The 24,592-nt window shown below is 41.4% G+C and overlaps 1 protein-coding gene across 2 annotated transcripts; it reads right to left on the minus strand.

The window, feature by feature from the left end:
* Positions 1–216: 216 nt before the first annotated feature.
* Positions 217–21,810, minus strand: SELENOO (selenoprotein O). 2 transcript variants are annotated; one of them, XM_073328288.2, is made up of 9 exons: positions 21,209–21,805; positions 18,072–18,275; positions 16,950–17,130; positions 10,281–10,411; positions 9,559–9,839; positions 9,203–9,353; positions 4,929–5,114; positions 2,208–2,364; positions 217–1,482 (listed from the first exon to the last, which is right to left on the minus strand). In XM_073328288.2, exons 1-9 carry the CDS (start codon positions 21,784–21,786, stop codon positions 1,285–1,287), a joined length of 2,067 nt encoding a protein of 688 aa, XP_073184389.1. In that variant the 5' UTR covers positions 21,787–21,805; the 3' UTR covers positions 217–1,284. The 2 variants fall into 2 exon arrangements, with proteins under 2 accessions (XP_073184389.1, XP_073184390.1); XM_073328289.1 differs by lacking the exon at positions 2,208–2,364 and having other exon boundaries at positions 1,420–1,482; positions 21,209–21,810.
* Between the last annotated feature and the right edge of the window lie 2,782 nt (positions 21,811–24,592).

A 24,592-nucleotide genomic window follows, 5' to 3' on the forward strand; every position in this document is an offset into this window, starting at 1 on the left:
ACAGTGTGCAGTGTGTGAAGATGAACTTCCTTTTGTTTGTTTTATATGACCAATCAGGATCTATTTCCGACTCCCTAAGTACTATTTTAAATTAACAAGGAACAGTTTCACACTGCACATATAATGAAATATACAACATTCAGAGCTCTTCCTTTCACCTCAAACATATCATCAGTATCCATCAAAATACAGAAGCAAAACTGCATAAAGTCAACAAGAGGGGAAGTAGGAGTATCATTTATATATTCTCAGACATTGCCACCCCAGATTTTAGCAAATAATATTAAAATGGCAGCTTTCAGAGTAACATTTCCATAGATTGATGATGATGGATGGATAGATTAAAGACTAAGTTATACAAGAAGAAAGTACGAATACAAAAGTTGCATTGAATAATCCTGAACAAGTACACATCTGCCAGTTTAATGTAGAAGGAACTGCGTCAACAGCATAATCAATCAGATAATGAACGCTTATATTAAGTACTGGGTAGCTTATAGGGAACAAGCTAAGTTGGCAAAGTGATCTTGTTTAGATCAACTGACTTACAAGTTGCAGTCCAAGATTTTAATAAATATTTGTACATGTATATTTCACACAAACATATTAAAGCTGAATATATTTTTCTGCTAGGACTTCCAAGTGCAAATATGTATATCCCCCTAGGTTCTGATTTCTATACTATATATTATAAAAGAATTATACTCCATTGCTTCCCCCCCACATCAGCCTGCAAAAATTCTCTTAAAAAAAAACTGATGTTAATATGAAGGTTCACAAGAAATGAACTACTCAGTTAAAGGAATCATAGCTTCAGAGAAGCAATGATAGGCCTATTCCTCCATTAAAGAGGATCAAACATCCCTGCAGAGTAAAAGCATTAACCACATTTTGGGACTAAGTACTATTAATTCATCATCAGTCAAAAATAGATCACATTTCCGATTTGTTATTTTTGACTTCACACAAATAGTTACATTTGGATGTTCAAAGATCACTGTATGCCTACACCTAAGACATCACTAATTACAATGTGGTGAGGAGGAAAGAAAGTTGTTCAGCTCCCCAAACATTAATCTAACAACATACATGGACTGTTTGTCATTGGTCCATTAAACCTATGAACAATTCTTATTTTGATTCAATCATGGATGCTGAAGTGTGGTTGCAGGTACATCCAAATGAACTGTTTCAGTGACTTAACAGCACTTTGATTTTGCCTTGTTTGATTCTCCACTACTGAAGAAGCATCTCCAGTTTACAGTGAAAAATAAAACAAAGCGGTTACGAAGATCACGTAACACAGAGTTCTGAAGCCCAGAGTGGAGGTTTACTGCTATATGGAAGTCTGCTGCTGGCCACTGGAGCACAAGTAGCAGCTGCTGCTGCAAGTGTTTCCTCCTCTTCTTGATCTTCCTGCACCGCAGCGAGACCTTCTGTCTCTTCAAATGGATTTTCCAAGCATTTCAAAACTTCTCTTACCTAGGGGGAAAGCCGCAACGTGTTGCAGTGAGAAATTAAAAAGTAAAAACTGAACCTTCGATGGGTTCAAAGCAATCTGAAAAACTGTATTTAATGGATAAGCAGACTATGAAGAGCCACAAATGAAAAGATGAAAAAACGTGATACGCTGATATAATCTAAACTGAAAATAGAGATCTGCAATTATTTTATCGTCTATTGTAGCCTGCATGGAACACGGTATGAGCAACAGCAATTGGGAGGCTTATAGTATTCAAAGTAAAGTACCTGAACACCTTTACATTAGCATCAATACTATACATATATTAATTGTATCTGCACACTGTAGTATTTAAACATAACGTTGAGCTAAATATGATCAAATGTTGTATTTTAAAACACCATTTGGCAAATAGGGTTTTAAGTACACACTAACCCTCAGCACTCCTGTGAGTTAAGTATCATTTTATAGATGCAAAAAAAAAAAAAAAAAGGCTTGCCCAGTTGTGCAGCCAATCAGTGCAGAGCAGGGGTTGAAAAAAAGTCAGGAGTTCCTAGCTCTCTGCCTCATGCTGTATTCACCAGACAACCTGTAGCTCAAAAAAAAAAAATTGGCCCATCATATTCTATTTTTGTCTTTTAATCTTGTTGCACATTATGCAACATGTAATCTGGACTGTAAAATTCCTTGGAGGATTTTCTGAAGTGTCCTGCATACACAGCCATGTTGAATAGTAATACTGTACCTCTGTGAAGTCTCCATTCTCAGCTGCTTCAATGGCATTCTGAGCAATGTAATTTCTCAAGATATATTTTGGATTGTTTGAATTCATAATCTTCACACGTTCAGCATTCCAGACATCAGCATTACTAATACTTTCTATCTCTTTTTCTAATCGGACTCTGAAAATAAGCAAGAAGGAACAAATTAAGAATTTTGTTTGGTTCAAGATTCTGTTTTTAAAATTTGGACCCATTTTCTTGAATTTGCAAGTGTAAATGGGAATTTACAGATGAGAACATGGCCTATGATCCTCCTTGTTGGTCTGGAAAGCTCAGCCATTTTTAAATTTCAGCTACAAAAACTACCTCCCACTTCAGTTAAGAACCAGTTTCACAGTCCATTAGAGGCAGCAAACTGAAGTTCAGCATGCACTAAGTGGCAAGCATACACACTTCCCTTGAAGACTTCACATTTTTGAAAATATCATTACTTATTTGAACAGGTAAAACATGTTGCATAAGTCAGCATATGAATGTTCCTGCACTTTCGGGAATCAACTCTGAAGCTTTTCTATGCACTTTATTGTATATTTAAGTTTCTTGCATGCTTACACTGGCAGAGAGATGGGATACAGTCAAGAATCAGATCTATGACTGGTACTTATTCCTGCTAGAATTCTCAGATGTAGTGAAGAGGGTCAGTCACAGGAAGCCAGCTGTGCCTGCCATCACAAATTAAAGCAGGACTTCGCCTGCCCTAACTTACACTGCTGGTGTAATAGGCTGCTACACTATACCAACCCCATCAGTTCTGGCCCAGCAGAGATTATTCCTACCTACACAGAAGGATTTCTCTGTCAGGAATCTTGAGCTATCTTAAAGCCTTGTGGCACTTCTATGAAGCACCAAGTGACCTTAGTGGTAAAGAGAATGTGGGCCCCATTGTTTTGATTCACCTTACGCTCCCCACCTGCTCTTCTAAATTCAAATACAATACTCAATGCTCTTGGCAGTTTTTTACTAACGACCCAAACTAATTTACTAACGACCCAAACTAATTCAATCAAGTTTAGGTATACGTGTTAGAATTAAAGTCAAAATACCTGTTTGCATCCAAATGTCTTATTGTATGTGCACCAATGCACCAAACTGGGATTTAATACTAATTAATTTATGAAATTTCCATGGAAAAATATTGAGCATGTGGGGGTTTTATTCTAACTTTTGTAGCTTATTCAGATGTCGGTGATGCCAAAAAAATAGAATCTGTTTTATGTTGTAAAGCTTTGGAGATGGGGCCATGCGGTCTTTTATTTGTAGAGGGCTATGTACTGTTGCTCAGTATAGCAGAACCTCAAAGTTATGAATACCAGAGTTATGGACTGACTGGTCAACCGGACACCACGTGGAACTGGAATTAAGTAATCAGGCAGCAGCGGAGACAAAACCCCAAACCAACCAACCAAAAAACCCCAGCCAATACTGTACTGTGTCTATATTGCATCTTAAAGGTAGGCACATCTGGGCTACCTGTCCCCACCTCCACTCCCTACTCGCCACACGGGGGGCAGCCACTTTCAGACAGGAGGTGAAGATGCTGAAGTTTACAGACACAGCTGTTAAGTCCCTGAGCAGGAGCAGCACTGGGGTCTGCACTGCTTTCCTGTAAACCACGGGTGCAGGTTCCCCCTCTACCCCTGTAATCAGGAGGTGGACAAGCTTACAAGCTCAGTCCTAGCCCGGGAAAGAAGTTTCCTGAGCTCCTGATAGAACCCGACCTGGAGAGCGAGCTGCTGAAACTGGAGCCCAATCTCCTCCTTGCATGCTGTGCTCTGGAGAAGCGGCTCAGTTTTAAAGGGCCACAGCCTCCACTAGGGGCAGCTGGATCTGGCAGAGCCCAGCTTACAGATAAAAGATACTGCGGGGGGCGAAAGGGGAGGGGGGAAGAGGAAGGAGCTGGAGGGTTCAGAGCAGCTGCAGTTCTTCACATGCCCTGAAGGAAGGCGGCAGTGTGCAGGAAACTCCACACAAGCCTGGGACCCAGCATCAGGCTGTTTTCCCCTTTGGAGCCCTGAGCTCCCAGAGTTAGGAGGTGTGGGTGTCTGGGCTGGGGGGAGGGGAGGCATGGAGGGGGCATAGCTGAGGTCTGGGCTGAGGGGGCCGCAAAGCTGGGCTCTGGCAGACAGCGGGTGCATGTGAGTGTCTCGGCAGGGGGCTCTGTAGCTGGGCTCTGGGAGATAGGGGGTGCAGATGTCTAGCTGGGGGCACCCCACGGCTGGGCTCTGGGGGGTAAGGGAGCAGGTTTCTGACCCCCTGCTGGACTCTGAGGGGGAAAGGCAGAAAAACAGGGATTTACTTAACTCCCTACTCCTGGGGGAATTTTGTGTGTCTGTCTGTATTGTTACAGTCAATCACTGACAAGTATTTTGAAATAAATTACCAAAATAATTGAAACTGGCCTGATTATATCATGTTATTTTGACAAAATATGCAGAATTTTAAGATATTGTGTGCAGAATTTTTAATTTTTGATGCAGAATTTCCCGAGGAGTAGGAGGTGAAGACGCTGAAGTTTTCAGGAAAAGCTATGAGTCCCCGCTCCGAGCAGTCCGCCCTGAGGAGCAGCCCAGAACCTCTTGTGCAGAGTTATGAAAAACCTCCATTCCCAAAGTGTCCATAACTGAGGTTCTAACGTAGATATGACACAGCACAAATGTATTGCAGGCAATATTTAATAATCTCACCTGTACTTCTGCAGCCATTCTTTCCAGTGTCTTTTATTTCTACTCAATAAGTCAGCTGCTGTTAATTGCTGCAGTTTAGAAAACTGGTCTATGCGTTCTAATTCTTTAGTTATATTAGCTTTTGTTCCAATTAATGCAAACAGTTGAGGATTAGACTGAGCCAACATTAGCATCATGGAAAGTTGTCTGCAGGGAAGAGGAAAGTTATATCAGACTTTAAACTCACAGTAACAGGTAAGAACTGACTTTTTGTATCCAGACTAGTTTAGCAAGCAAGTAACCTTGTTTTTTGTCAGCAAAGCTAAATACCCTATATCCCATAATAAAAGACTAATTTATTATGCAAAAGAACATTAATTTTACTGTTATTTCCCTCCTCCCATTTGTTTAATCCACTTCTCTTGTTGTGTCAAACCTAGATTGTAAGGCTGAGAATTCACAGCCACCTAGGGGATTTAGATGCACAATTGCCCCCTGAAATTAATGAGCTGTGTGCCTAAATGCCCTAGAAAGCTTTGAAAATTGCAGCCTCGTGTTTGTAAAGTGCCAAGCATAATGGGATTTCACTTTTACTTGGGGGCCCTAGGTACTACTGTAATACAAACATCATAGAAAAGGAAGCAAAAACACTTTAGAAGAGTGGGGAATGAATGCAATGGTACCGCTTTATAATCAAGCGGTACAAAGTAATATAACCATAGACTTGTTATATATTTTATCCTATTTTGCCAGAAAGGATTGTGGACAAAAAACATACCTAATTTATGTAATTCAAACTAATTTATTGGATAATCACAGTTAACTCACACTATTAACTCAAAAAAATTAATGGTGATTAATCGCACTGAATACCAATTGAAATTTATTAAATATTTGTGGATGTTTTTCTACATTTTCAAATATATTGATTTCTATTACAACACAGAATACAAAGTGTATACAGCTTACTTTATATTTTTATTACAAATATTTGCACTGTAAAAATGATAAAGAAATAGTATTTTTCAATTCACCTCCATACAGTACTCCGTACTGTAGTGCAATCTCTATCGTGAAAGCACAATTTATAAATGTAGATGGTTTGTTACATAACTGCACTCAGAAACAAAACAATGTAAAACTTTAGAGCCTACAAGTCCACTTAGGCCTACTTTTTGTTCAGCCAATCGCTAAGAGAAACAAGTTTGTTTACATTTTACAGGGAATACTGCTGCCTGCTTCTTATTTACAATGTCACCTGAAAGTGAGAACAGGCGTTCGCATGGAACTTTTGTAGCAGCGTTGCAAGGTATTTATGTGCCAGATACGCTAAACATTCGTATGCCCCTTCATACTTCAGCCAACATTCCTGAGGACATGCTTCCATGCTGTTGATGCTCGTTAAAAAGAAATGCATTAGTTAAATTTGTGACCGAACTCCTTGGAGGAGAACTGTATGTCCCCTGCTGTTTTACCCATGCTCTGACATATATTTCATGTTATAGCAGTCTTGGGAGGATGACCCAGCACATATTGTTCATTTTAAGAACACTTTCACTGCAGATTTGACAAAATGCAAAGAAGGTATCGATGTGAGATTTCTGAAGATACCTACAGTCCTTGACCCAAGGTTTAAGAATCTGAACTGCTTTCTGAAATCTGAGGACGACGAGGTGTGGACCATGCTTTCAGATGTCTTAAAAGAGCAACATTCAGGGCAGGTCTACACTACAGCTGGAATCGATGCTCTGAGATCGAGCCACTGGCAGTCGATTTAGCAGGTACAGTGAAGACCCTCCAAATCGACAGCAGATCGCTCTCCAGTTGACCCCTGTACTCTACCCCTGACGATAAGAGTAAAGGTGTAGACCCACAGTGTCTCAACCTAAGGTACTTCAACTCCAGTTACGTTATTCACTTAGATGGAGTTGCGTAGCGTAGGTCAACTTACCGCGGTAGTGTAGACATAGCCTGAGATGCAGAAACTATAGAACTCGAACCACCAAAAAAGAAAATCAACCTTCTGCTAGTGGCATCTAACGCAGATGACGAAAATTAACATGCGGCAGTTTGCTCTCGTTATCGAGCAGAACCCATCAGCATGGACACATGTCTTCTGGAATGGTGGAAGCATGAAAGGACATACGAATCTTTAGCGCATCTGGCACAAATATCTTGAGATGTTGGCTACAATAGTACCACACAAACACCTGTTCTCACTTTCAGGGGGACACTGTAAACAAGAAGCAGGCAGCATTCTCTCTCCTGCAAATTGTAATCAAATGCCTTTGTCTCAGCGATTGGCTGAGTAGACTTGTGGGCGCTAAAGTCTTACTTTGTTGTATTTTTGAATGTAGTTTTTTTTGTACATAATTTTATACTTGTAAGTTCAACTTTCAAGGTAAAGAGATTGCACTGCAGTACTGTATTAGTATTTTTCAATTCACCTCTTATTTTTATAGTGCAAATAAAAAATATAAATATAGATTCAGCACTGTACACTTTGTATTCTGCATTGCAACTGAAATCAATATATTTAAAAATGTAGAAAACATCAAAAAATATTTAAATTGTATTATTTAATCGCAATTAATTATTTTTATCACTTGACAGCACTAAAATGACTAATATACTCTGCTAAAGAGATATGTTAATGGTTTTAACAGGACTAATTTATTAAAGGACAGGAGTTACTATGGTTAATAGAGCCAAGTTATTTTGGTGTGGTTTTTATTAGGTTTCTAAAAGCTGTATACCGTTGGATTGTGTTAGTGGGAGCTGTCCAACAGTTTTATCACTTATTCAGCTGTCTTCTCCTCCTTCTTCCAGTTTAAGTAAACATTTGTTTTTGTAATACTGTATTTTTGTCATGCCACACCAATGTAAGTGGAAGTCTCAGAATAATTTTCTAAACTTTTCATTAATGCATACATAGAAAGTAATTAAAGGACAGAAAAAAACCCAACCTATCAGCACCTACTAGCTAAAGGACAACTCATCACTAAAGATAATTAAATATAATATCTAGCAGTTTTGATTATTCAGTCTACATAAATTACCCTCCCATTTGATCTACATATGCCTAATGCAACTATCACTGGAGTGCTGTGGTATAACAGTTGTTGCACTTAGTGTAATACAGTACTGCATTAAAAAGCTTTGCTTTCATACCACTCTGATTTATTCATTACATCTCCTGCTCCTCTGTACAAAGTCTAACTATAGTAACCCAAAAGGATTGATTTGTGTATAATCAGATTTAATTCTTATTACAAGATTTATGTTTAGGCTCCAGATTTGGTTTACCTTGAAATCATAATCTAGTAATATCAACTGGCTTCTTAAGTATGGATTTCTTCCTTTTTCAATTTACCACATCATTGCTAGAACTCAACTGCCCATCTATTCAAAAGGCGATAACCAACAGTATCTCAGCGTGATATCAGAAATGTGTGAACATTCCTACTGCTCAGAGTAGAAATTAGACACTTTTGTTCACACTGACAATTCTGAGAAAAAGGTATATGTAATTATGTTGGCTTCTGCAACACTAGGCACACAAAACGTCTGCCAAACAAACAATTAATAGATCCTAGAAAAATATATAAAATCTATTCATATTAGAAACAATGAAGAACACTAAGGGTCAGTTTCACTAGAATGCTCTAATTTCCACTGTTTCCAAGATGCAAAGCAGATGTAATCCTGATGTAACTGGCCACATGAGTCAAGTTTACAGCTGCTCTGCATTGCTGAGTGGTGCAGAACAGCTAGAGTGTACCAGTAAATCTGGCCCCAAAGATGGAAACTGGATGACTCTGGGGATTTGTAACAGTATACAGAGCATCTAATACACATTTTAAATTATATTTAGCACAGTAATTGAAATATAATGCTACCACTCAGCTTGTTGGCAGTACACGTGAAATGGGTTTTGGTGATTAAAATCCAGTTTAGTGAAGTGTGTCCTTACCACAAAACTACCGAATTTGACACACTTATTAGCTTATGCCACAGAGAAGCCAAATATGGAGGAAAAAAAAAAACAAACCAAAAAAACCCCCAAACAACTAGTCTGTCAGGCCATGGTTAAAATGTCCTGGCATGGCAACACAGGAAAACTCGCACTGCTGTTGATCTTATATTCCTGGTCTGTGGACAGTCTGAGACTGTCACTCTGGCACCTTAAAGATCACTAAACTGATTTAAACATTAAAAAGCATACAAAAAACAGCTATATATAGATAGTATGCCTGAAAACAGTTCAAAATTGTCCTTGTTTACTTCAGTTGTACCTTGGATCCATCTGAGGCCTGAAAGCAACTTTTAATTCTTCCATGGAAGCACACTGCATGGCAATCTTTTCAAGGAAATCTTCCAATTTTAGAGGATCCAAATCGCCCGAGAAAGAGCTCAGCAAACGGAAAGTATTTGTAAAGTCTCCACCTGAACACAAAATTTTATTCTTCAGACATAAGACAGTCTAATTTAACTTCAACTTAAAGTTTATAGTCTAATTTGTTTCTACCCGATACATCCACATTTTTGAAATAAGGTTAATTTGTTGTCAGTGGAATATGATTCTCTGATTAGTTATTTTTCTAACATGGTAAACAAGACAACCAAGTTATGTCCTGTTTTCATCACTAACCTGTGAGATGCATAGTTTCCAGAAGTTCAGACACCAATTTATCATCATCTTCTAATTCCAAATGAATGAGACCTAGCTTCTTCCTCATCTTCTGCAAATAATGCCTCTCAAATTCTGCATCATACTCCTCTTCAAGAATGAGTTCACTGATCTCCAAGGGCAGTTCTGGGACTAAAGCTTCAGCCAGCTTCCCTAGATTCCACTTGCAGATCTCTGGCTGTTTGTTATAAGCATAGCGGCCTCCATTATCTGAACCATTGCAAATGTGTTCTGGGTCATATCTACAGACAAAGAAGAAATGGTTAGTAGTCTTCTTCTAGTTAACAGAGTGACTACTGAGTTAGATCCTTTAGGAGACTAGAAAGTGCAAGAAGGAAGAGTGCTTTTAGTTCTGACATTCCTCCAAAACTATTAATCTAAGCATGTGCTTGTATTGCCCTTCCTTAGGATAAACCCAAGACCTTTCAAATACAGAAAAGAACCATGCTAGAAAATGAACAGGTTATACATATATGGTTGTGACAGCTACAGAAGGTTAGAAATGGTTATGTCACGGAATACAAACAATTAGGGCTAACTTAACTGGACTCGCCACAAATAGGGCGTAATAAATCCACTTAGGAGGATGTTGAAAAGGAATGAAAGCAATCAGGAAAAGCATGAGGATTATTTTGCACAGTAAACACACAGTTGTACATTTCAGGTAATTAAACTATACTGACCTGTCCATAAACCCAAAAGGGCCATAGTCAATTGTAAGTCCTACTATGCTCATATTATCTGTATTCAGCACACCATGGCAAAACCCAACACATTGCCATTCAGCAACCATCCTTGCTGTCCGCTTTGTTACCTAAGAAACAAACACTTCAACTTTGATTATGACTTAGACATGTCTATATATTTCAAGGGATCTATCATTTTAACCTAAACAGTGTTATTTTACAAGGTATGACTGCATTACACTGTAGGGCTTGAAATTCAGGGGGAAAAAAACAAACGCTACTTCCACTGAAGTATGGCCTCCTGCTCCACTAACATAGTTAATTCCCAAGAGCAAACAGCGATTTAGCCCAAGTCCCAGCAGTAGCAACATTTTAGCAGCATCTCCCCCAAACTAAAGGTCTGCTCTGACTGAAATAAAATTCATATGGACTTCAATGGGAGCAGGATCTGGCCCTCAGGATGTATATATAAAAAGTTTCATTAGCCTAAATGCTGTGTGTCTGTTTCCTTTGTTCATTATGACCCTATTTTCCACTCCCACTTCTTTCCTCATGCCATTTTCTTTCCTACTACATCTATCTTAACTGACAAGCCAGCTCATACAACTTGGCCCTATGAGTCACAGTGGCTCCCTTACCGTAGCCTGCCACTGAATTTGTTAATGGTGGGTTGGGAGAAGTGATAACCAGAGAACAAAAAAAAAAAAAGACAGATGCAAGAGGCTAGGAGCGAAAGAACAAAGGAAGTGACTATTAGCACACTATGAAACTAAGGGCACCTGTCCAAGAACGATAAAAAAGGCTTCTAACAGAAGGTCAGAACCACTAGACCAGTGGTGCTTAACCTGAGGTGCACGCACCCCCTTGGTGTGTGAGATGCCCTTTCTGTGGGTGCGAAGGTTTTTAGAAGGTATTTTTAGAAGGTAAATCATTGAAAACACAAATTAAGCACAGGCATGTAAGTACAACTACTTTGTTTCATCAAACCTATGCGTTTATTAACATTATACAGTTAACAATTACTGTAATATACAAACAAAAAATATATCTAAGTTTAAAGAACTGACCTACTTCAATAATTTTTGATATGGGGTGCAAGATCATATTTTGAGAACCAAAGGGGTGCAGGCTGCAGTAAAGGTTAAGAACCACTGCACTAGACTAAGGTTGATCTAGATTGAATAAACCTTCACTATTCCAGTCTTTGCAACAAATATCTCCTGTTGCCCACTTCTAATTCCAGAACAAGAGCTGTAGGATTTCCCCATAAGAAGTGCAAGTTGGTGGGGCAGGGGGACGGGACTTACAAAGATTTAGAAAAATGAAGACGTGTTAAACAAGGATCATCAGTGTTAGACTTTGTGGTAGGGGAATATCACATTCCTTAACTATGCTAAAGAAACAAAAGATGCAAAGTTAAGTAAAAAAAAAAAAAGTCAGGAAATGCCAAAATTGAATTTTTATGTACAAGCTGAACTCTTCCTCATTGTATCCATACATTACAACAGTTTTTAAGTTACTTTTCCATAGTATTGTTTCTGCAGTGAGCAGGTTAGATGAGGTATAGCACATAGAGAAAGGCATGCAATATTTTTAAACAATTTATCAATTTCTTCATTTCCGTGCTATCTGCCAACCAATATTAAGTCTGTTCTACGAAAACAGTTATTTTAACTTTTAAAATAAATCTAATTAGTAAATCTATTACTGATCTGCTACCATTACAAAAATCACTGACACAAACTATGATTTTCAAATCCTCAAAACCTGGTCAAATCAAAACCTGTTTGCACCAGAACACTGACTTCTCCTCTGAAACAGCTATCAACTTGTCAAATTTCAAACTTCCAATCCTTCCTTCTAGAGCTGTTTACGGTAGAAAAAGTGTTTATATAAAAAAGAGGAAAAGCCAGCTTCACACAACTCTCATTCTCAAAAATGGCAGAACTGTCTTTGCTTAAACTTTCATCAAAATCAACCAACCGGGACAGGCTGGAAAATTTCAGCCCCGAGGAACAAAGTTCCAGAAAGTTAGAGAAACAGAAAGAAGGGTTTAGAACACCAACATTTTGGAAATTAACTTTATGCATTCCCCTCACCACCATTTTCCAGCTTCCACGCTGGCATGCATTATAGTGCTTTCAAGCATAACACTTTATATGGTTTCCACACTACTCAGAAGGGCGGTAGAAAGCCATACGACACAAGTTACTCCAAGCAGCTACATGTGCACAGAACTGATTAGAAATATGCTATAAACAAGTGCAAGTGGCCACACTCTGTACTATGGCTCTATGCCAGAGAGATGAGATACCACCACACAGTAAATTAATCATAAAGATGAGATCCAAGCTATTGAAAACAAAAGCTCACAGAACGATAAAGACATGTGAACTGCACGGTGCCACTGCATAAAATGATTTGTTATTCTAGCAATTTTTTTTTTTTTTTTTTTCAAACTGCCAATGAAAAGCTTGTACTGCAATTAAAACATGGATCATTCCCAAAGAAGTGTGCGCTGATTAGAATGAGGTTGTCTGTGTTCTAGCTTCAATTACCATTTCTCTCCATCACCAATTTCTAAACTTACTGATTTTTACAAGTAAGTTTTACAAAAAGAAGAGCTTGGGAAATTATATGTTACTGAAGCCCACCACTTTAAAATGCCTGTTTACATTTTACCCTTGTTAAAAATGACATCTAAAACTACTGTAACAAAGATTCAAAAAAAAAAAAAATCTGTTCTCTTTACATAAAGTGATATCAAATGCACTCACTTTTGCTCTCTGGTTTAGTTTCCTTCACAGCGGAAAAGAGGCGACAAAAGCATTTTATATATTATAGGCAGGCCACAAAGTGCTGCCTATTAAGGTTGTCCAACACTTCCATTATAAGACCCTACTTTCAGTTGCTTATAACTAACTGTCTGGTCTGAAATTTTAAAGGTCAGGTGTCTGTCTCAGGCTGAATTTTTGTGGAAACTATCAGTCATTTCCAAGGAGAAAAATATGTTGTTTTGCCCTTGTTAAAAAATACCGGGGACCTTTTCTTTGAAAAGTTCTCACACCCCCGTGCTTTCGAGCAGAGACATGAAATTTGGAAGAGGGCGGCATATGTATTAAATGTGCCTTTTGCAATCCCTGTGAAAACATGCTGAAGTTTGGCCAAGTAATAAGCTTATGAAAAATGACAGCTGACACTTTGAACAGGTTACCAAGGGAGATTGCGGAATCCTCATCATTTGAGGTTTTTAAGAACAGATCAGACAAACTTCTATTAGGGAGGGCTTAGGTATACTTAATTCTGCCTCAGTGTTGGAGGATGGTCTGCTCACCTTTTGAGGTCCCTTCCAGCCCTACATTTCTATAATTCTGTACTCAGTAGCAATTTAGATTTTAGCAGCTGAAACCTCCAAAGATGGTCTAAACTGAGCAAGCCCTGAGGCTGGAGCAGGACTTTCCCTGCAATTGCAACTCGGGACTGTTGTGTGCCCGGCTGGGTCCTGCCACTTGAGCTGAGAGAGCAGGAAGGCTGTCTCTCCTGCACTCTCAATGACTCTGCCGCTGGGCCCAGGCAGCGCAGAGGAGGAAGCTGACTGATTTGAATATAGAGGGTACAAGAGATGAACCTGGGGGAGAACATGGAGTAGTTTGGAACAAGGAGGTTGGGGGGGAGTGGGATGAAACTGTCAGGAAGATGGGGAGAGCGAAATAGGGACATAGGGTATATGTGAGGCAGGAGAACGGGTCTAGGAGCCAGGTGAGAAAGCATGTGTGGGAAACTAGGAGCCAGCAGGTGGGAGCGTGAAACAGACTGGATGAAGAGCAAGGTGATGGAAACAGGGACTGGCTAGGCAAGTTCACTGGCATGGGTGATGGGAGCCTGGAGGAGTGATTTACTAAATTAGATGGGACAAGAAGCTTAAGAAATGGAATTTGGGATGAGGAGTCTGGGATGGGAAATGGCTAGGACTGGGACAGTGACAGGTTGGAGGGAATGGAATGGGGTGAAGTTTGGGTGGAATGGACAGAGAGTCTGTGCTGACTTGAACACAATACCCAAGATTCCTAAGCCTCAGTGTCCCTAGGCTGTCACCACATATCTGTGAAACCCACCGGCAAAGTGCCCTCTCTACTGCTGGTCCACAGAAATGACGACAACCTATTACTATCATATCCTATTAGCTCAAGCCACAGAGGTCTGTTGGGGATCAAGCAGTTGCAACCCTGCTGATGATATAGGTATCTATGATGGAATTTGTGTTTTCACTTCGCTTTTTTAAAAACCCAGAAAATAAAACACAAAAAAAAAGTTAAAAGAAGATTAAGATTGCAAAGTCACACACACAGAATTCAGGAAATGCTAGAATTAAAGTTGCCTATGCAATCCGAATTTGGCACCTTTGTGCAGATTCATTATAAATTCAGTCTTTAATTACACAATCTCATACTATTTCCCCCCCCACAGGACCCCTGCCTCATTCAGGACACAGGATGGACCTACTCTAGGGATGAACCAGGATTGTGTAGCAAAGGAAACTCTTTTGCGGGAACCTTACTTCATTTGTGCAGAAGTAGGAAGATGTGGTGAACGAGGAAGGGGACTGCAGGGAGAGAAAGGAAAGTCATGGGCAAGGGCTGCCCTGGAGAACTGGATTTATAAATGTCTATGCTAGAGTCCCTAGCATCATATAGGAAAGTCACTTAAATGAAACTTTTCATAGGGGTCACTAACTGTTCCTCGGTGCTAAGCATTCACAACTGCAACTGAAGTCAGTGGGAGTTGTGCTATAGAATACTAAGTACTCTGGAAAATCAGCTCATAGGCATCTTAAACTGGGTACCCAAAAGGAGGGAACTTTTAAATTTAGTTCCTATGCCTCAGTCCCCCATCTGTAAATTGGGGATAATTATACGCCCCCACTTAATAGGTGTGTTGTGAATATAAATTAATGTTTGTGAAGCGTTCAGATACAATGATTAATGCCATAGAAAAACCCATGAGGAAATTAATAATTCTGTCTTCAAAGCAAGGTTTGAATAGTGTGCAGCTAATAAGGCCTGGGGCCACACATTAATTTAAAAAAAAAAAAAATGAGGAGAAAAAAATACTGAATAGCAGTCGCCAAGAGAGCACCATCCATCCTGTGCACTGAATGAGACAGGGGTCCTTTGAGGAAAAATAGTATGCAATCGCATAACTGAAGATTATCGTAATGCATGTGCACAAAGGGGCCAAATTAAGCTTGGAAAGGCAACCCGAATTCTGGCATTTCATAACTTGAGAACCTGACTTGCAACCTTAATGTTTTAATGGTTTTTAAGTGCAGTATTACATATAAAATGACAGACCATAATAATTGGCAGGTGGGCCAGAAGTAGATCTACTACCTCAAACTAGTTTTAAACTTTTTCCACTGACTAGATTTAAAGTAAAACTGTCTAAGGCTTGAGACAGGACAAGAATCAATGATTAATTCAGGAGGGGGAAAAAAATCAATTTGAGGGATCTTGCCAGAACACAGTGCTGTTTGTAGAATTTACATAAATTATTCTAAAATAGCATTTTTATTGTTCATTTTAAGCTTCCTAAAGTAGCTGCTGGCTATTTCCTGCTAACCTTGCCAGCTTGAACAAAGCCTTCTGAAATACTGAACCAGGTATCAAGTAGCTGAAATGGTTTGTTTTACTGTATTGGCAAATTCCTCCTCTTTCACATATACCTCCTTATGTTGCATCATGTGGCTGCGCTAAGACTTTTCATTCTTCCTTTAAGAAAAATCAGAAAAGCCCAGAAGGCAGGTCGTATGGCCGCTTTCCAGCTTCCCGATTTAGGTATTGTATTTAAATTGAGTGTACTGGACAGAGCCCCAGAAAGCACATAATATTTGAATATACAATTAATGAAACAGAAACAGAAGCATTTCATCTTCCCTAACCCCTTATTTTGCTCATTGAAAAAAGACACACTTATTTCCACCACCTTACAAACAACTAAGGAAATTGTGTGAAAAGTGGTGTTAACACAATATCAATGTTTCGATGTAGAAGTACACAACAGTCAGGAAATGTGAAGTTATAATTCCCACAACAACTTTAGCTCAGAAACATTACATATTTCTATTAAGGCATAAATTTAGCAGTATATACACACACACCAATGCTACATATCTGCCAACAGCTCAAGTAATGGTTATTGAGGAAACCATAATTGAATGTTCTGGCTTCTGAGCATTTAAATTGTGAACCTTTAATTTACATTCTTCTCAGTCAACATCCTTTTTTCCCCCCGTCTTTCACATTACAAAATGAGTACAGACCCTTTTTACATTCTAAATCATTACCTCATCAGCAGCCAATCAGGTTCCAGAACTCCCCAACATTCTGATATACTCAATTTATTATGCATAGTCTTGTACAGCTCTTCAAAAGCTAGGGGAATCTTGACTTGCTGGTGAGGAGGTAACTAGTCTCTTAAGTACATTTCAGTATACAGTTCTACCAGGAGTGTTTTTTCCAAAAGCAACAAAAAAAAGTTAAAAGATAACCAAAAGGGGAAAAAAAACAAAAAACAAAAAGTTAACTCACCCCATATTCCTCACACGATGAAGTTCTTGTACCTTACTTCTACATATACTACGAAAGGAAAGAATTATCAGTCTCATACCTCTCTGAAGAAAGCAGCATTCCTCTGAACACTGTTGTCAGAGTAAGCCTGCTGGATTTCTGGATAGAAAGTGCTGATCACATAATTAAGCATCTGTATTCGAATATCATTTCGGTTAACACTGGGACCTTTGCGTCCTGTGTGTTCATCTGTAGGTTTAAAAATCTCAAAAGATCCAAACCTGTTTTAAGATAAGACACTTCTTATTCATTTATATTACAGCAATAAGAAAATTACCACTTAGAAATATTACTGTAGTACCATCTCCTTAATTTAGGCCCCAGTCCTGCAAATGACAGAGATAATCAAAATAACAGTGCCCCTCTGAAGCACCACACAGCAAAGGTGTGCATCCACGTGCTGCCACGTGAAGGATCAGGGGCCCTAGAGAGCATTAACAGCTAATTCTTAAGAGCTTCCTAAAAATATTCAATGGAAGACAATGATTATATGGTGAACTTATTTTAAAAAGTAACAGCAAACCAAAATAAAATACTGCCTATACAAATGAAAGACATCTTGCAAAAAAATTGGAAAAAAGATTTTCCAAGCTTTATATATTTCCTATTCCTCAGCCTTTCATTAGGAATTTGTGACTTTGCAACGGACCAGAGATCTTCCATAGAGTCCTAATATGGTTTCAAGCAGGAACTACCTTCCATTTCTAATATGTAGTCTCACATTTATCACGATCTAGATTTTGACAATTTTATTCCTTATCCTAAAACCCTTCATTAAGTGGCTTTTAAAACAGTCCTCTCCCACATAATAGTCACCCACCAGCATCAGGAGTATCATAAAGACGGCTTTTCTTTGCCAGGACTTGAAAATAATTTTTTTTAAAATTTATGAAGCTTAAAAAAATTCCACTTTCCATAACACCCCACCGTGATTTTCTGTTTTACTCCCTACTAATTAATGTTTACCTGGCAGTGTGCAAAGATGCCAGTGCATCCCATCTACTGGATGGAAAACACAGAGTTCCACCAGTCTAGCACTGAAGAGCTAAAACCCCAGAATGAGAATCATATATAGATGGCCTTGTTAGAGAAATAGTGTATTTCCAACAGGATGATGGTTTTGTTTTAACAAGAAAAAAATTGAAAACAGGCTTCTCTTTACCTTATAAAGGTGGAAGCTATTCTCAGGACAATTGTGCATCTTTCATTTTTTGGATTTCCATCATAGAGTATGTCCCGAACAACTTTTGAATCGGATGTTACACACGTTCCAGCCCTTGTTGTAGGTATACCTAGATGAAACATGGCCTCACTACACAGGAATTCTCTTATACTCGACCGCAGGACCTTTCGACCATCAGCTTGTCTATAAGAAAAACAGTAATACGACTTAGCTCTTGTGTAACACTTCTCATTTCTACATCTCAAAACACTTCACAAAAGCAGAGTATCATGACCCTCATTTTCTAGGTGGAGAAATGAAGGCCCAAAAGGCAAGTGACTTGTCCAAAGTTGCCCACCATCTCCTCTTAGTTTCAATTTACAATGTGTAATGCTATCTCCTTATTGGAAACATTTATTTTTGGTATTAATACCAACATTCATAGTAGAACATATCCTCCTTTCCAATCACCTCTTTTGTTGTTTGTACAGGTTCTATACACTCCTTAAGCTTATCCCAGTATTTAAATTCTGTAGAATACATTGTTAATGGAACACAAGGGCCAGCAGAAGTGTTCCCATCATTTTTTAAATTTTAATAAAGAGCTTTTCAAACAAGTAGAAATTCATCTGCAGACCAGACATTACAGAACTTCACCTAGTATTGTAACTGCCTATAAAAAAAAAAAAAGTGAAACTGGCTTCATTATTTTTTATTATCCAAACTCCAAAAAACCACAATCTATGAACAAGTGAAATAAGTTGACTGAATTTTTAAAAGTCACTTAATCTAAGGTTTTATTAGTAATGTCTACTACCAAAGTTGACAGTGTCTCTTTAAAGAAACGATTACGACTTTGGAATTAGCTGCAAAAGTAACTTCTTTCCCCATTCCCCCTTTAAAAATGGAGATTAAACATTCACAGGATTTAGTTATCTCACACCACCGACAAACAATCCAGTTTGAATATTAGCTACCACTGAACATAAGTTACTGCAGTAGTTTTCAAACTGGCCCGTGGCCCAGATATCTACAGCTTCTGAAGCTATTAGAAAAGCATACAAACTGTGATTCCTTCTGCTAGCTGTAGCCTACTCTAGGACTTCAGTTTTAAGTTTGTTTTTTTTTGAACCAGCTGAACTTTAAAAAAACCCTTTATCCTTCATGACTGCTTCAGATCTTTCTTTGTCAGATGTCTTTAATGCAGTGGTTCTCAGCCCATAGTCCATGGGCCACTTGCGGCCAGATCAGCACACAGCTGCAGCCCATGTGACACCCTCAGGGCCATACACACAGTATATACCGTATATATTGTTTGGTCACAGCCCACATAACACAGAGAGCTACATATATGGCCCACAACGGTAAACAGGTTGAGAGCCACTGCTTTAATGTATACATTTAAATATAATCAATTTTTTTGACCATCACCAAAATTAAAAAGATAGGAAACAAACAGAAACAGGACCAAACTGCACAATAATCTGAAAGTATAGAATAATAGGAGCTAAAAATCAGTTACTCAGTCTGTGCAGGTACTCCACTATAGCACCTTTTGACTTGTTTACCTATTGTTTCCCCGCTATTTCTATGACTAAAGCTCCATAATAACGCAAACAATATGCTGGCAGCTACCAGTATTTTATCTACCAGGAGAAGATCCTGGCTGAGCTTAGTTAAACAATACAACAGAAGGAAAAAAAGGGTGGCTGCTACACACTAGCATTCCCACCACTATTATCAAATCTCTAGCAATAACAAAGGTGGAAAATTTGAGGGAAAATGCCTACTGGGGAAGGAAAGAAACAACAAATGCAAAGTGCAGGAAATGTAATTAGTTTCATCCCTCACACTAAAATATCTTTATTTTTCATCTCACCTCCTTTGTACCACTCAACATTATCTTTTTTAACCAAACATTATGATTGCTGTAGGGATGATGAAAAATCAGGGTTAAGAGTAGAGCCCTACCAAATTTATGGTCCATATTGGTCAATTTCACAGTCACAGGAGTCTAAAAATGATAAATTTAATTTAAATCTGAAATGTCATGGTGCTGTAAGCGTGGGGGGGAGAACCAATACCATTCCACCCTTACTTCTGCACTGCTGCCAGAGGGGTGCTACCTTCAGAGCTGGGTGCCTGGCCAACAGCTGCTGCTGCTCTCCAACCACCTAGCTCTGAAGGCAGTGCAGAAGTAAGGGCAGCAATACCACGACCCCCCTTGCAAATACTTTTGGGGTCAGGACCCCCAATTTGAGAAACACTGGTCTCACCCATGAAATATGTATAGTATGAAGTAAAAGTACGCAGAAGACCAGATTTTACAGGGGAGAAGAGAGAGAACATGAGCAGGGCTGTCCCTAGCTATTCTGGGGCCCTACACAGCCCCCCTGCAGGGTGTGTGAGGCCCCAGGCCTCTGCGGGGAGGGGTGGAGGTGAAGGGGCAGGACTGGCTTGGCGGGCAGAGGGGAACCACCCCTCAGCACTCACTGGCAGCACAGCAGGGGCAGGGTCGCTGCACTTCCCACAGCCACTGGTGAGTGCAGGCCCGCCCCCGCTGCAGTCCTCAGGGGAGTGGAGGTTGGGCTGGGGCGGAGCGGGGAGGGGGGCATGGGGAAGAGATGGGGCAGGGGCTGGAGCAGCACACAGCTGTGCAGGGCACCAAGAAACGTGGTGCCCCAAATTTCCTGGTGCCCTACGCAGCTGCGTACTTTGCGTATGGGTAGGGATGGCCCTGAACGTGAGTGCCCCATCTACACTAGCACACATCCCCAGCTGCCACCGCACCTGTCCCGGGCATTGGCGAGGCATTTCCCGCAGTGGCAAGCAAAGGCTCCTGGGCTGGGGACACTGTTGCGTGGCAGGATGGGCTGCCAAAGGGTGAAGTGACTCAGGCTGGCAATGGCAAAGGCTTAAAGCCCCTACGCCGAGCTCCCCAGCTGCAGCAGCAGCCCCTGGCAGCATCTCACAGGCGGGACCGGGGTGCCCCGGGGGCACCAGAGCAGTGGGCCAGGCGGGGAACCCACAAGCTCTAGGTATGATACAACCTGCGACTGACCCCGCAAAAGGGTGCGGCGCCCCCGCCAGCCCCTGCCCGGCAGAGGGGCAGGACGCGCCCGCCCGCGAATGGTTACCGGGAGAAGGGGGTGAGCCCGGCCCCCTTGAGCTGGATCTCCCAGCGCTCGCCCCGCGGGCTCAGCACCTCGCCCAGGTACATGGCCGCGCCGTCGCCCAGCTGCCCGGCGAAGCTGCCGAACTGGTGCCCGCAGTAGCAGTGCGCGGCGGGCTCCGCGCCGGGTAGCAGCCGGTTCCCGCTGAAGTACAGCGCGGCCTCGGCCTCCAGCTCCTCCAGCGCCCCGGCCGCGGGGGGCTCCAGGCCCAGCAGCGCCAGGGCGGGCAGCGACAGGGCCACCAGCCGCGGGCTCTGCACCGGGCTGGGCCGCACCCGCGAGAAGCAGGCGCCGGGCACCTGCCGCGGCACGTTCTCCTCGGACGGGTCCAGCGGCAACGAGCGCAGCGCCCGGTTATCGAAGCGCAGCGCCCCGAGGCAGCTCGCCGCCGCCGCGGCCGCGCCGGGGCCCGGGCTCCCCGGCCGGGCAGCGAGGGGCGGGGGCTCCTGCATGGCGCCGCTGCAGCAGCCGGGAGGGCGCAGGCCGCGCGGGCCCGGGCTGGGCAGCAAGAAGCAGCGGCCGCTCCGCAGCACCGCGGCCATTCACCCAGCAGGGCGAGGGGCGCAGCGACCCCGCCCCTAGCGCGGGGACAAGATTGTGACGTCACGCCCAGCGCCTTATCACAGGGCGCGCTTTCTCCGAGCCCCGCCCCGCCGGCCGCTCCACGCCCGCGGCGGTGCCTAGCCCCCCAGCCACAGGGCGAGGTCGTATCGAGGCCCCGCCCCGCCCCGTGGCTGTCCCGTGGCCCAGTGCGAGCTCTGGAGCCGCGCTGCTGTCGTGGGGCAGGCCAGATCGATCCGGGCCTGGCCCCGCCGCCCCCCACCCCTGTCTCTGCCGGGCCGAGCCGGCGCCGGAGGCCGCGCGCGAGTGCGAGCAGAACCGATCCGACACTCCAGCCCGAGGCAGACCGGCGGCCCTGGGAACGTATAAGCCCTCGCCGCCTGCGCCCCGGGAGCCAGCCCGGCGCTGCTTTACTGCAGGGTAGACTGGCCCGGTGAGAGCATGAGCCCGGGAACGATCCTGCACTGGCAGAGACGTGGACTGGGTGCTGGAGTCTCTTCCAGCTCTCGCTGTCCATATCCGCTTTTCGGGTGGAATACACCGTACAGTGCCCTTCTAATCCAGCTGCAGTGAGTTAAAACAAACGCATTAATTACACAGTTATTACACAGCAATGATTCACCTTTTGATTATATTCTGCAGAAGGCAAAACCCCACTTGTAAATACAGTGTCAGTCTCTACCAAAGACTTTTAAGAATATGTTTGTAAATGGCTACAATTCAATTGAAGGCCCAGAAGATGGTTTAAGATTGAGGGGAGTTTGTGTTCATAGACGTATTTCTCCAACACAGCCATTTATATTTTGTTACATGGTTGAAACGGTGATATAAAACAAGCCCCTATAAGGAATTCAAATTAATGCACTTGTTTATAATTGGAGGGATTAATCTATCTTCTCTCATAACAAGTTCCCAACCAGAGATGTCTTCCAGGTGGTGTACATCAACTTGTCAAGATAGTTGCAAGTTTTACAGTAGGCTACATAAAAACATTAGCAAAACAGTACAAACTAAAAGTTCATACAATGACTTATTTATATTGCTTTATATACTATACACTGAAATATAAATATTTATATTCTGTTTTATTTTATAATTATATGGTAAAAAGTAGAACAATTTTTCAGTAATACGGTGACTGACACTTTTGTCTTTTTATGTCTGATTTTGTAAGCAAGTACCTTTTAAGTGAGATGAAACTTAAGCATACAAAAGACAAATCAGACTCCTGAAAAGGGTACAGTAGTCTGGAAAGGTTGAGAGCCACATACAATTGTTGCCAACTCTCATGATTTTGTCATGAGCCTCATGATAATTATTGTTTTCCTTAAAGCCCAATCTCTGGGAGTCAAGTGGATATGTGATGATTTTCAGCCTTCATTCTTAAAGAAAAGGCAAAGTTCTGGCTCTTGTGACTGTGGAGAAAGCTTTAAAATGTATCCTAAAGGCTCAAAAAGCAGAAGGCAAATAAAAATAACATTTCTGTTATTTTTACATTCTCTCATTATTTGAAAGCTAATTTCATAATTTTTGAACATTTGTGTTTGGCAATACTGCAGTGGAAAGCTCCTTTTATCACTTTTGAATGAAATACTCAGATTAATACAGTTACAACTAAACATGACACCATCACTGTATATTAAAACCATAACAATGTGTTCATCACCAGTAAACAGTATGGGGTGGCCAGAGGTATTTGCATAATGTGAAATTGTCCACTGGCTTACCTGCTAGAGAAGGATAAAAATAAAACTTCAACCAATCACTCTTAAGGCCATGTCTACACTGCCACTTATGGCGGCAAAACTTATGTCGCTCAGGAGTGTGAAAAAAAAAAAAACCCATCCCCTTGAGCAACATAACTTTTGCCAACATAAATGGTAGTGTGCACAGCGCTCTGTCACCTGGAGGGCTTCTCCCACCAACATAACTACCACTGCTCATGGAAGTGGTTCTATGGAGATGGGAGACCTCTCTCCTGGCAGCATAGAGTGGCTACATGAGCTATCTTACATTGGCACAGCTGCAGCGGTACAGCTGGGCTGCTGTAAGCTCGCTAGTGTAGACATAGCCTTAGTTGCCTTTCTTCAAGGCTCACTTGATTTGAGCAAAGAAAATCCCTAATGGAGAGCAAATCAACACAAAATAGTGGGGTAATAACTATTAGAAGCTTTTCCAGCTTCAGTCATCTGTGAAGGTAGAAGACACATCATTCCCCTTTAGTAGCCTCATCCCTGGTCTCCCCTTAGGCTGATGAACTCAGGGCAAATATCCATACAGTAAGTTCCAAAAATGGACACCTGATTACTGGTCACATGACCTCTGGACTCTGTGCCACCCTAGGAATTGCAACTCCCAGAATGCCTGTTCTTAAAGGCTAAAGTGCCATAACAGATACAAATGCATGCACTCCAATCCCCAGTACCCCATTGTATGTATGATTAATACTTGCATTGGTAAAGTTCTGAGGTCTACTTAGTGCTGTCTTCTACCTGCTGAAAATTACATGTAGAAACTGTTCCAAGGCACTGAAACTTAAGTCCAAACAAGGCTATACTTCAGCTTCAGAATTCTTTCCGAGATTTCAGAAACCAGTTGTGATTTGCACTGTCAGATCAGGACTCTATTTATATAATTCTCCAGCCAGAGACAGATAAATCCTGTTTGTATTTGTGTTAATTGGACAACATTCAGTGGTTTCAAGTTGCTGGGGTTCACTTGAAACTCATGAGGCCCTTTTCCCCCACTGCAAGTTCCATAGAACTTCCTTTAACTAGGTGCTAACTG

Source organism: Lepidochelys kempii, chromosome 1, assembly GCF_965140285.1.
Source record: "Lepidochelys kempii isolate rLepKem1 chromosome 1, rLepKem1.hap1, whole genome shotgun sequence".
In the NCBI taxonomy this organism is placed as follows: domain Eukaryota; kingdom Metazoa; phylum Chordata; order Testudines; family Cheloniidae; genus Lepidochelys; species Lepidochelys kempii.